This window comes from Macrobrachium rosenbergii, chromosome 15, assembly GCF_040412425.1.
Source record: "Macrobrachium rosenbergii isolate ZJJX-2024 chromosome 15, ASM4041242v1, whole genome shotgun sequence".
Lineage (NCBI taxonomy): Eukaryota > Metazoa > Arthropoda > Malacostraca > Decapoda > Palaemonidae > Macrobrachium > Macrobrachium rosenbergii.
In genome coordinates, this window is record NC_089755.1 from 25,892,356 (window position 1) to 25,906,132 (window position 13,777).

Consider the following 13,777-nt stretch of genomic DNA (forward strand, 5'->3'; position numbering starts at 1 on the left):
TTGTAATGATCAACCAAATTAGATAACAACAGCTGTTTTGCTTGCATATCAACCATTGTACGATAGTAAAATAAATTACTGTAGTTATGTTACAAATGACGTTAAGTAGAATACAACATGTATTTTTACATTATACCCGTATTTGCTATGGAGAAAAGAGCGGCAAGGAAACATACTGCTAAATTTAAGCTGCAAGTTTCAGCTGAAGCTGAGAAAACAATGTTCAAGCAGCTAATGACTATAAATTATAATCGGCAACATGGATGAAACTCCCATACACTTTGATATGCCATCAAACTCGACACTAAATAAAATTGGAGAGAAAAGTATTTTAATCAAAACTACTGTACTGGGCATGAAAGAACACATTTTACTGTTGTTTTCATGCCGATGAAAGATAAATACATAATGCTTGTATTATGATGAAATCAAGTGAAAATACTGAACGAAATCTGTTGATTATTACACAAAAAACGTGTCTCAACGCCATCTGTTAATGAAAAAAATAAGTAAATTTAGTTCACAATGAGACATATTCAAGTTAAAGTTCGACTTAAAAACACTTCATATAACGAAAAATAACCTTGTCCCACATAGGCAGAGTTTCTAGAGATTCATTTGCACTAACTAGAAGCAAGAAAATCACACTGAATTGAGTTAAACATGGCAAAATAAACTTCCTTGTAATCACCCACAGCTGATTTCCAAACCAAAGCATTGATCACTGTGTTTGTATTTTATAATACAATAGTAGTATGAGAATACATACAATATTATTGTATACAGTAAAGTAAAGCATAACTTTTTAAAAGATCCATGGAAAAGATGCATATTCATTATATTTTGTATTTTATAATACGATACTAATATGTGAATATTACATATGCCAATTTTATATCTCATATATGATGACCCTCTTAAAATTAGCTTCAAAATTAGGTCTTCAAAAGTCACATGGTGTGCGAGTATATATGGTAATTTGTGTTTTTCCCTAGTAAAGAAACTAGTGTCTTTTATCACAAACCAACCTCAACCACAAGTTAATCTCCTTGTTACCAGGTTTCAGTGATAAATTCCAACTTGCCCTAAGAAATACTTCTGCATAAAAGGGCGTAGTTTATATACCTTAGAAAAATACAGATTACTTTAAAAATTTGTGATTTCCTCTGAGATAGCCAGAATAGTGCACTATTTCCTTTCCTTGCTTTACTGGAGAAGATAATGATGTTGAACACTATCAGCTCTTTCTGCCAAATGTCACTATGTCGAGGAAAGCACTTTATTTAGGTACTACTTGAATTGTTAAATGTTTGTAATTATGCTGTGTAAAACATAGAAACATGCTGAAGAATTTGCACAAATATTTTTCCTCTGAAGAATTTGCACAAATATTTTTCCAGTTTTTTCTGATAAGAATATGGGTATTCTTTCTCTGAATTTCCTTGTAATTGGTTTTTCTAGATACAGTAGTTAAATTAAAACTACATTCAAATTTTCCCTTATAGTTAGAAACTAGGTATAATGTGTACAATTTTGTATGCTCAGGTGAGCAGCTACCAAATTTTCATTCCCATCACTATTAAGTGGTTATTCTTATATCAGCCTTCTGTGGCACACTTAAAATACAACCAAAAGTTCCCTTCAGCTTTTCCCTTTTACTTTTCATGAGTTTCCTTTGGTCTCCTCAGCTTTTCTCTTTTACTTTTCATGAGTTTCCTTTGGTCTCCTCCCACCTAGCTGCCCAACCTACTTAACTTTTACTTGCTCCTGTTTTCAGTTCTCAAAAAGAAAATTTTAGGAAAAACCAGATTTAAAATGAGTAAATAATAAGTGACAAAATTAATAGAAAAAAAGGAAAGGAAAGAGTGCTTGAGAGTATCCTCATGCAAATAAACTAAAACTCCAGGTTGTAGAAGACCATGGTAAAGAGAGGCTGGGGCAGAGTTCAAGACAAGAAAGTGCAGTACCTCTGATAACCTAGCTACCTAAGACAGCATCATAGATATTAATTGCAATTAAGTCGTAAGTGGTAGGAATGATATCAAGCAGCCCTTGTTAACCATGAGTATTGATGTTATAAATGCCCCCCCAGTCTTCACAATTTCAATATACTTTCAAGATCTGTTTAGTATTATGATAACCTCTTGTTTTGCAATTAGTAGTTTGAGTCAAGAAGTACATTAAATTAGGGTTTTCAAAATAAAATCAATGCACATAGTGATGAAGCGTTATGAAAATAGTTTTTACTTCATTATACTGTAATTTTTAATTATTAGTTTATGTTCTTCTTAACAGAATTACATCTTTTTCAATTGATCATTAGCTACTTGAAGAAAATATTAGAATAAACAGCATATAATGGATAAAATAGAAGGATGGTCCATGTTATAATGAGTACCTGAACTTGTAATGTTAAAGGTGGACTAAAGAATATAACTTAATGTTCCCAGGCAACTCTTTTCTTAACAATTCTTGGGAGCTACAGTTGGTCATTAGCAACCAGAAAGGCACTGTTAGAAGACTTTTTCATTTTGGGGATTCTTGGTCTTGGATCAGCTCACCATTATAAGTATATAATGGCTTTGAAAAACAATGAGGTACTGCCTTGCATATTAAATTGTGAGATAGAGCGAGTTGTGTATGGACACTAATATTATGTGACTGCAACACATTCACTAATGAGGAAATTGGCTTTAGTTACTATTGTAGTTACAGAGACAGCAGCCTCAATCCGGTGATACCTCCCATTTAGTTCCTAAATGGGAAGGTGTCCTGTTTGGTTAGTATTAAATTTCATTCCTATACTTCTTACTGTCATCAGTTAGTTCCTAAATGGGAGGGTATCCTGTTTGGTTAGTATTAAATTTCATTCCTATACTCCTTACTGTCATCAATACAAGGAAAATTTCAAAAGCATAGTGCTGCTTGTCATAACTTGGTGTATATGAGGTTGACACATGGTCTGTGTCTGATGAAGCTTAACCATTGGATCATAACCAGTGGTCCGTCAGATGTTTCAGTCCCTCTTAAAAAAGAAATACAGTACCGTAATGGCAATCAGGTTGTAGTCGTGTGCATGTGTAGGTGGTTCCCAAAGTCTCAAGCAACTATCTGATTCATTTTTGTGTTTTTTATAAAATTTTCTCCTATTGTAAAGTCCTGAGGCATTTTATGCTAATTTTTTTTATTTCAGTAACTTACCCAGTAATGACATCGCTGTAGTTTTCTACTCGACAGTAGCTTGAATTTTCGAAATTCGCGGCAAAACTCTTCTCTTGTCCGAGACAGTGACTAGGCCCCACCTGCACTCTGGGAAGGAGAGGAACAACCCTTGAAAGAAGGGTCAGTTTGTTTTCTGCCGTCTTAGAGCTCACACAGTTATGGGAATGCAGCTTGGTTTTTGGAATTCATCTTGTTAGCTTCCCCTTTCTATGAAGTATTCTAATTGTTTGCCCTCGGCACTAGTTTTTTGTTATTTATCTACTGATTTTGACTTCTGTCCGATTTTGATTAAACTTTGTGATTTTTGTGCCCACCAGCTTTGTTCTCTTACCAAGATCTGCTGATCAGCTTTTGCATAGTTCAGTAGCTACTTATGAAGATCACTTTTAGGTTAATTGTCCTTTGAGAATGTTTTTTCTCAGTGAGTATTAACTTTTGTAACTTTTTGTCTAGGTTTTGATTATGTCAGACTCTAGCTCATCCAGTTTTTGGTACTGCAGCAAAGGCTGCAATACCAGGTTAACAAAAGCTTCATATGACTCATACCATTTGTTCTTCTTGCAGAGGTCAGGTCTGTTCGATCAATCTAACTTGTAACAAGTGTGTAGGTAGGGATGAGAAGGTGTGGAAAAACTTAGCTTCTCATCTTTCTAAGCTAGAAAGAGATAGAAAGAGGAAAGCTGCCACTAGAGCTGATAACAAAGGTTTAGATATTAGCTCAACTCCCAAACCAGTGAGTAAGATGTACCCTCTGTTACCTCTCCTGTTTCTAATGTGTCTTTTGCTCCTAGCCCTCCTGTTCCTCCCTCATCTGGCTCCCTCACTCCCGAACCAGATCGCTTTACCAGTCTTGAGAGTCAGACATGCAGGAGTGTTGGCTGTTGCTCATCTTCCGCTGCTCCTACCAACATTTCCTGTTGTTGTGGGCACCTTTTGTCACATGGTTTTATTTTTTTGTCCAGCCAACTTGTGTCGACTCAGGCGAGTCAGGGATTCATTGCAGGTAGTCACCTGCTGTCACGTGCAGTTGCCCTAACTCCTCCTCTAGCAGAAGAAATTAGAGGAATTTCCTTTGGTTTTTCAGCGTCTGCTGGAGCATTGCACTTTGCTTTATCCTCATTAATGGAGGAAAGAGGCCATGTAGAAAATAGGTCATGGTTATCTTCAAGTATGTGCCACCCATTAAGTATTGGGAGAACCCAGGCTTTCTCCTTTAATTAGAGCACATTTTGTAAGTTTTCTTGTACCCTGGTACCTAGAGTTTCTTTTAAGTCTGCCAGTACTTTCCTGTTTTTTTTAAGTCACGGAGAATGGCCTCTTATGATAAAGGCACTTGACCAGCACTTAAACCATCTTCAGTCAAAGATTCTGTTTTCTTTGTCAGTTTCATCCCTTTGGAGAAATGTACTCTTGAGACTGACAATTGCTTGGGACATGCTGAGACAAAGCTGCTTGTCCAGATCTCTGTTTAGAGTGCTTAAGTTTTATCATTTACTGAACATTTGCTCAGCATGATTGCCTCTTCTCTGCACCAGTTTAGAGTGATTGAGGCACCAGCTTAGTATGTTTTTGGTGCCAGTGGAATTTTAGTTAGGAAGAGTGTTTAGAGTTTTTGACTTCTGTGATCAGAGCAATTTCTGACACTGTTGGTTAATGTTCCCATGATTATACAAACTCGATTTTGAAGAAGTGAGAACATTTATGCTCCTATCTGTCATAAAATGCTTATATTGCACAGGAGATGGCAGCTGTTTTGGTTTCTCCTTTGGGTCACCTTCTAAGCCTGACTCTCTTCAAGGCAGTAAGGGAGGATATATTGATACAAGTCGTATCTCTTTCTCAAAGGTATTTTATACCTTTCGGGAATCCATTCAGGCCTCAGGTTCCAATAGGAGACCAATTGCAGACCTTCTGGCATGCTTGAAGAGGCTAAGGAGCAGAACCTTACAGTGGTGAAGGTACTGAAGTAGAGTTGTGATTCCTTTTGGGTTTCCCCTCCTCTGGCTTAGTCTCCTATAGCTATTCCTTTGTGTCTCATTCTTCAGTAGGAGGTTGTAAATAGAATGCAATGGAGCAAGTGTTGGTAATTCACTGGGATTTACCTCTGACTTTCTCCTAGCACCATAAGCAACTGGGGTTTGGCATACAGTGTGAGACTTATCAAGACAGAAACTTTATGCATCTGTTCCAATTCTTTTTTGTTTTTCCAGCATGGTTTTAGTGACCAGTTGACTTCTGTAACTTCTCAGTCCAGTCTTGATCTGGTGATGAGGGTATACTTTGCTATTTGCAGGCTTTTATGTCAGAAGATGAATAGGCACTGCTTGCTTCTTGAAGAAATTTAGCTCCTTAGGAAGCTTCTTACATGTTAATGGCTTTCTTTGTTAGGAAACATGGCCTCACTGGAGAATTTGTGTGAATAACACGCACAATTACAGTTCTGTCTCAGCATGACAGATTGCAACTTGCAGTAAACTTTATCAAACTTGAGTAAATCCAGGACCATCACTGCCACCAGATTCTCTAGGAGAGATGCCAAAACTACCAGTTAATAAGTTTATTTTTAAACCTACATCCAGGTTTTGTTTTCCGCTCTGTCTTGTCACACAAAACAAAGAGTCATGACAGTTGTTGTTACACTTACTTACAGTACACCTACTTACAGTACGCCATAGAATGGTCAACACTACTGGTTGAGAGACCATTAAAGATTCTTAGTAGGTTTATCCCTTAAGAGCTCACACTCTTGTCTGTATGGATGAATTTCAACACCTGGTCGTAGAGGACAGACTACTTCTTTGTGTGCAAGTGAACAACATGATACAGGCAGTCCCTGGTTATCAGCCAGGCTTCCGTTCTGACAGCATGATGATAAGTGAAGATCGCTGATAACCGAAAATCGGTGATTTTCGGTTATCAGTGCCTCTGTTAAATATGTATTGGCGCCGATAAGCGGAATTCGGCACATATCAGCGCCGAAAAACTGGATCACCGATAACCGAGCCTGCCAATAATTGCCGACTGCCTGTATTGGTTTATTAGTTCATGCCACAGAAGGACAACATTTTAGGCGATTGAGGATTCAGGAAAAACAAGCCTGCCTACAGAATGGCCATTATATCCATGAGTCTGACAGTTGCTGTGGAGTTGGAGGAGCACCTAAATGTGGACTTATTAGCATGCGGTTGAACAGGAATGACCAGTCTACTGCTTCTCCTTTGAGGGCCCTCAGGCTTAAGTGGATGTGTTTCTTCAAGTTTAGCTCAGTTCAGACTCGTATGCCGTCCCCCTTTATCTACTCCAAGGACAGTATTGAGTAAAGTTTGAGTACAAGAATTGCTCAGTGACTCCCATAGAGCCCTAGTAGTCGCAGGGAATGATTTTTGGACTTAGTTCTCTCTCTTGAGGTGCCTCCTTTATTTTTCTGTTAAGGAGAAATCGACTCAAACTACTGTATCCCTTGCTGTTCCACTAACTTACACATCCCACACTCAACTGCTTGGAGATGTTCAACTGTCTCCTCCCAATAAGGGGTTTTTAAAAAATATCACAGATTCTATCCTTAATCAGGCAGAGAACAGCCATGGCCTTGTATCAGAAGCAGCGGTTTGTGTATTGCTCTAGGAGAATTCCACACCTGTACCCATGTAGACATCAAAGTTTTTCTGCTTTCTCAGATATAGTAAGAGTTTTTCACTGTCTGCTTTCAGGGCTATAGTTCCATACTTTCTTTAGTATTGCGTCATGTGCAATTGGATCTGGCAAATGATCAGCACCTTCAGGTGTTGAAGATCAGTTAACATTGAAGCCACTACAACTGAGTATGGATCTCTTTCTGGAATTTAGATGCAGTTCTAAAATTTTATCTGCAGATCCTTTTGAGCTTCTGGAATCAGTTCCATTGAAATACTTAATATGAAAAACTTTTTAATAGCACTATTGTCAGTGAAAGAGTAATTTTTTGCAAGCACTCTCCTTAAGCTGTTGTAAAAGGAATGCTAATTTGTCCTTTTGCCTTAGAGCTCAGAATGATGTTAAGGCTATCTTTTGCCAAGAACTTTATGCATTCCAAATGTAACCTCTATGGTGGGAAGAAGAGGAAACACTTCTCTGTCATATTAGGGCACTTAAAATTCATGTAGATATGTTAACCCTGGAAGAGGCAAAGTTAACCTGTTGTTTTGTGGTTTTAGAAAACCTAGAGCATCTTTGTCAAAGGTTAGCCTGGAAGAGGCAAAGTTAATCTTTTGTTTTGTAGTTTTAGAAAACATAGAACATCTTTTGTCAAAGTTTAAGCCTAGAGGAGGCAAAGCTAATGGTTTGTTTCGTGCTGTTAGAAAACCTAGAATGTCTTGGTAATAGATCAAGCCTGGAAGAGGCTACATGAACCTTTTGTTTTGTGGTTTCAGAAACCTAGAATGTCTCTGTCAAAGAACATGAGGTTCTATGTGACATATTCGATTAGGCTAGTGCATGAGAACTAGCTCCATACCTTTTACATTATTAAAGGTAAACATTCATAATGTAAGAGGATGTGATTGGTGTAGCGCAATAGAAGTGCAGTTTGGTTTTTTGCTGCTCACTGCCTTAAGTATGTAAAATTGCATCTGAAAACGGTAAAGACATTAGTCCGCTACTAGTAAGGGGTAAAGTCTTTTCCTGAACCCGTGTTTTGATATTTTGGGAAGCATGAAGGTACATGTATTTATATTGTATACGAGTGTACCTTTGTATCATAAAGGTATTTGGTTTTCTTTTACTCATTTTTTAGGGTTTTCAGATTCAGACACTTGGTCCTCTCACACCACTTCTGTTTCATTCTGGTTGAATGGAGCAATTTTCTCCACAAAGCTGCTCTTCACTGCACACATACAAGAGCCTTGCTCCTTGAAAGGAATCCAACTTCTGGCAGCAGTAAGCTCCAGGAAGGATTCCAGACTTAGTAAGATGTTTTGGGTTTCATACAAGAAACCTTTAGCTCCATTGGCTGGGCAGCCTTTGTCTAGGTGCGCTGCCCACCATCCTCTTCATCAATGTGGGACTCAGGTGTCTGTAACAGTAGGCAATCATCATCCCAAATAATATAAATTTTCATAATAAAATTTAATATTTAGATTACCTACTGTTAAAGCAGACCCCACCCAACGTCCCCACTACTTAGTGGGCTGTCAAGGAGAGTTCTGACAAGAGCTAAAATATTTGAAACACACCTGGTGGAGAACAGGTGTACTAGACAGTCATCCGGACAACCATTCGATCTTTTTATTTGTTTGATTGCCGACTCGCCTATCAGCGCATAAATATAAGCTATCCTTACCAGTAGGTAAGTATCCAAATAATGAATTTTATTATGAAAATTTATTTGATTGTGATTTACTTATCCTTTAGAGTCATTCCATAATGTGTCATTGCATGACATCACCTACTTTATTTGTAAGGATGGGTCCAGTAACCAGTGGAAAAAGTACAACTAGAGGAAGTGTTATAAAAAGAAGACTTATGCTCATCCCAAGCCAAATCTGTCACCCACTCTGTACTGAGTATCAATATATCTTTTCCAACCTCACTGCTCAGGTTCAGTGTTTCTTCACCAAAGCCAAGGAGGAGATGGTCTTCTCTTGATGAACCAGTGCCCATAATGATTCAGACAGATTCATGCCGAGCTTTACCCAGAGCTACTCTGCTTCAGTCTCAGAGGACACCTTCATTTCCCTGGCACCACAATCCTTGGAGGAGACAGGAAGTTTTCTTGTAGTGATTGCTGTTCTGTTGATATTTAGTGAGATCAGAGAAAATTCTGATGGTAAAGACCAGAGTTGTTAGATGCTACTCTTCATACCTTAGGTGCTACAGCACTACAGCACTTCCAATGTTAGCCATTCCAGTACTTCTGAGCCAAGCCATGTCACTTCTGAGAATCCAATCTGCTCCACATAAAGTGTATAGTGAAACCTTGCTTTAACGGACTAATAGGGGTAGGGGAAGATTGTCCTTTAAAGTGAAGCATTGTATTTTGTGTCCTAAGCAATGATTATTAGTAGGCTAGCTTTGGCTTAGGTGCAATAACCACCAACATATATGAAAAGATTCATGTTATGAAATATAAACTGATAATAAAGGTAATAAAACCATTTTTGCTTTAAATATTATTTGCATATCTTCATAATAAATAGCCTATTCAAGGAATAATTCCATATCAATGAAATCAACTTGTATTTAATGAGGTCGGCTGACAAAAGGTAAACATCTAATTATGGTTGCACTCACAGCAACATTTATCTTCGGTAACCTTTCAGAAATTTTAATGGTAGTGTAATTACGGTAGTAATAATTTTTAGGATAACATAATATTAATTTTTCATCAAAAATAACTTTTTAGAACAATTCAGTCATATGAACGATAATTATCGTACATTATTGTATTGTTGTTTGTGATTGGTGATGAAACGTAAATGTAATAAAACCATTTTTACCTTATATATTATTGGCATATTTTCATAATAATAAATACCTATTTGAGGAATTCCATATCAATGAAATCAACTTTTATCTATGCAAGGCCAGCTGACAAAATGTAAACATCGAATTATGGTTGTGCTCACAGCAACGTTTATCTTTCAGTAACCTTTCAGAAATTTTAATGGCAGTGCAATTTCGATAGTACGTAATAATGTTTAGGATAACATAATATTCACTTTTCATTAAAAATTCATTATCATTTTGGTGGTGAATAACGGTTTAGAACAATTTAGTCATATGAATGATAATTATATACAATAATTATTATGGTAGGGGTTTGTGATTGGCACTGAGGCATAAACAAAACAATGTTTCCCTTTTAGGTGACATTTAGGAAAAACATGACATAGAATCGGTTTTGTTATTTCGTTTGTTTTGAATTTCTAAGGATACAGTAATCGGTTTTGTTATTTCGTTTGTTTTGAATTTCTAAGGATACAGTAAGTAAAACAGCACGTGTAATAACATCATCTTTACATAACCAATATTTCATCATTTACCTGTAGTTGCAAAAGCTAGCCTATACACAGATGGTTTTGTAATTTAGCTGTTGTCTTATGTATATGAGATAAATTTATGAAAATTTGTCATAATTTTTTACTTCGTCTTATCTATAGGTCGTCTTATACACAGAAATATACACTAAGTTCTAATTTCGCACCAGTGCTGAGGTTAGTGCGCGAGTAAATGTAAAGAACACAGCAACCACTACCCTTGGCTGGATTTTGTCCGTTAAATCGGTGTCCGTTGTTTCCGGGTCTGTTAAAGCAAGGTTTTACTCTGTTTGGATTACTATGTTATCTTGGATCATATTTGCTCCAGCTCTCATAAGCCAAATTGCTTTAGTATCAAACTGAACCAATGAAGTAGGACTACCCATTTCAGTGCCAAGACTGCGATCTACCTCCAAGACAGTACTATGAGTTATTTCGTGCAGGCAGTCCTTGATTATCGGCGGGGGTTCTGTTCCCGACGGTGTGACGATGACCAAAAATCGATGATAATAGCACCGATAACCAGGGACCGGCACATATTGGCACTGAAAATCAAGTTGTCATCATCGCTAGACAGGCCCCATAAAACCAGATCACCCATAACCGAGGCCGCCGATAACTGTTGTTGAGCAATAACACATCCATAGTGACTTGTATCAACAAGAAGAGGGAAAGGAAGGTTTTCCCTGTATCCCTGATAGTTGGCGAAGCAAATAAACGAGTGGACAACTTGCCATGCTGTCAGGCCATTAGCCAGATACATTTCGTGATGGAAGAATGTTGATTTTGGTAAACAAGCTCACCTACCAGAGAAATGTAAAGACAAGTAATCCTTACTTTTTTCAAGGAATTAAGGTTTGAGCTTTCAGAATCTCTTCCCGTTATCAGATTTATGCAGGTTATTAATTACTGTAATAACATCATTAAGTTACATTTCTGGAGACTTCTAGAGCACACATAAAGGATTTGTTCGGAAATGGGAGGTGAATACTTGAGCAAGCCATGGTTAAAGAAGTGGGGCAGCTTTTGGGGGAAGAGACTGGTAAGAAAAAAAGATAAATAAAAGGCAGTAAAAAAAGCAACTGGGTCCAAAGGGATGATGCAAGGAAGCATTATTACCATGTACAGTGTGCTGTGAAAGGTACATCCAGTAATACCTACAAGTTGGTGCGGAGGGTGGACGCTAGATATCTTAAACTAGTAAAAGATGAAATAACCCCTTTTAAGTGTCCCAAAATAATGCGTGGTGATCAGATGAGTTACTGATTCTCAAGGTATGACAACTTGACCTGAGATCCACACAACAGTACCTGAGTCTAGCAAATAATGTCACAAGATTTGATGATGTAACTTTTTTGTTCTTTTAAGAATATAATAATAATAAACAAATACTTTGAGGTTGAGAAAATTGCAGTTGAGAAGTGAAAAGTTTTAATTTATCATGTATTGGTACTGATTCTTTGTAAAAAGATCTGAACCAGTGCAAAACAAGCTTGTAGCAAAATGCTCACTGGGAAAATCTGCAGCATAATTTCATGCAGTTCTTAACACCCAAAACTATGTTTTCATGTTTTTCCAGGTGATGATGAATTAAAATAAGTTTAGATAAATTAGGTGAATGTAACCTATATTTATTTGATTGTAGATAAATTAGGTGAATGTAACCTATATTTATTTTATTGCAAACCCACAAGACATCATTGTATGCTAAACTAATTTATTACTAAATAATGATGCAATTGGAAAAGCAAAAAGCGGCAGACAACACAATGATGATACTAGAAGATGATGTTAGTGTACGGCACCTAATGACATCATTTACACGTTTTAACTTCTCCATTATTGGACAACATACTTAACTTCCCCATTACTGGACAACATATGACAGCTAGTTTGAGGAAAATATCAGAGGGTGAGGATGGTTCTTTTGTAAGTCCTTTGGTGGACACTTTGTCTAAAGGCATATGTTTACAGACCTCTTGCATTCCTTTATACTAACATTTTGTTGCCTAGACACAGCTCCCTGATTTTGCAAAATATGTTATCTTATTCCTTTCAGTTCAAGAGGCAGGTAGATCCTATTCTCAATTACAGTATGTTATAGTCCAGGGCTTTGACAAGGCTTTCTATCCTTCTCCTAAATTGAGAGTTGGTCATTATTAGCAGTAGTTTAGTTGTGAAACTAATGTAATTCTTGAAATCAAAATTAATTTTGTTCAGACCCATTTCTGATGGATAAATATTCCTCTCACCTGGTCAACTTTCTTGGTGTCAATGGAGCTGCAGTATATGAAGTAAATGACTGCTTGACCTAGCTTTGCAGGAACAGTTTCTCTTTATACAGAGAATTTTTGTTAGGGTCAGTTCTTAACAAATGACATGGCATTGCAAATAATGGGTCCATATTAATAAAAAATATTTTTCTTGAAAAGAAAAGATGCATTTTAAAACTCAGAGTCCTGTTTGTAAGGTTACACTGGTTTCTAAAGAAGTCTGTCTGTCAGGAAATTGCATCTGCTAGGATGTCATTTCTTTAGGCACTTTCGAGTGTTTATTGGTCAAAGTGGACACTAATATGAAGGTGTTCAAAAAATGTCAGTTGCAGTACAGTACAATGACCTGTAATATTTGCACAGGTTTTCAAGATATTCCATGTCTTTCTGCAAAATATCTGACATGCACACCAGTATCTTTCTCTTGGCAGCATAAGTAGTGCTAGTATGCACAATTCATGTTATTCCTTCCTCAGTGTTCTACTGAGGCATTTGTAAAATAGGGACTTTCCTGTTTGTGTGAAGGCTGAATTTTAAAAAAAAGTTACCCTTAAGTAATTATGCAAGTCAACTCTTGGTCTCTGAAGTTGATGGATTTCTTTAAATAAGAATTGAAGTAGATTTCTGAGTGGGACTGCTTTCCTGTGACAGTTAACTAATGTCAGTTACCTCATTAGTAATTTATGGCAGAGGTCACTTGTGAATAACCTTTTTAAATATGTCACTTACATTACGCTTCGTATATTAGACCAGGTATTACTTTTAATGCTAGTTACTTTAATATTGGTTTTGAGTATTTTGTGTGAAAAGTTTTAGTACATAACTGTTTTGTGCATTATTTTGATGTCCTAGGATTTCTTTTTATATTAGGTATAGTGTTTGTTGATAGTTTATACATAGCACAGATAACACAATTTCGAGTTTTACCATTTTATTAAATTCTCACAATCCAAAGAATAATTTTTGGTGTACAGTACTTTGAAATTTTTCATTTTATATATTTTTGTAGCATACTGGAAGAGAGTATGTATTAAATGTTTAGTACTAAAACTGTTTCATAGAGTACCAGTTTATAGTACTCTATAAAACTGGTGTTCATACACATTCTTTTAAAAGTAATTAATGCCCTGATAATTTTTTATGAAAATTGATATATCACTTTAGTGATGGCAAAATATTATGGGAAACTTTCTGTGTTCATTAACTGGTCCAAAATCCATACAGTTGTTAATGAGAATGTAGTAAAAGTAATTGTATAATTGCTCATTA

At 36.6% G+C, this 13,777-nt stretch overlaps 1 protein-coding gene across 5 annotated transcripts in view; it reads left to right on the plus strand.

The window, feature by feature from the left end:
- The window catches only part of LOC136846470 (peroxisomal acyl-coenzyme A oxidase 3-like), a 282,208-nt gene that overhangs the window by 82,318 nt on the left and 186,113 nt on the right, over positions 1-13,777 (plus strand). Inside the window, exon 4 of one of the 5 annotated variants that reach the window (XM_067117275.1) lies at positions 2,451-2,597. The exons of the other annotated variants lie outside the window; for them this stretch is intronic. Within the exon in view, the coding sequence (XP_066973376.1) occupies positions 2,451-2,597 (147 nt within the window). The remainder of the gene's footprint in view (positions 1-2,450; positions 2,598-13,777) is intronic. 5 annotated transcript variants of the gene reach the window in all.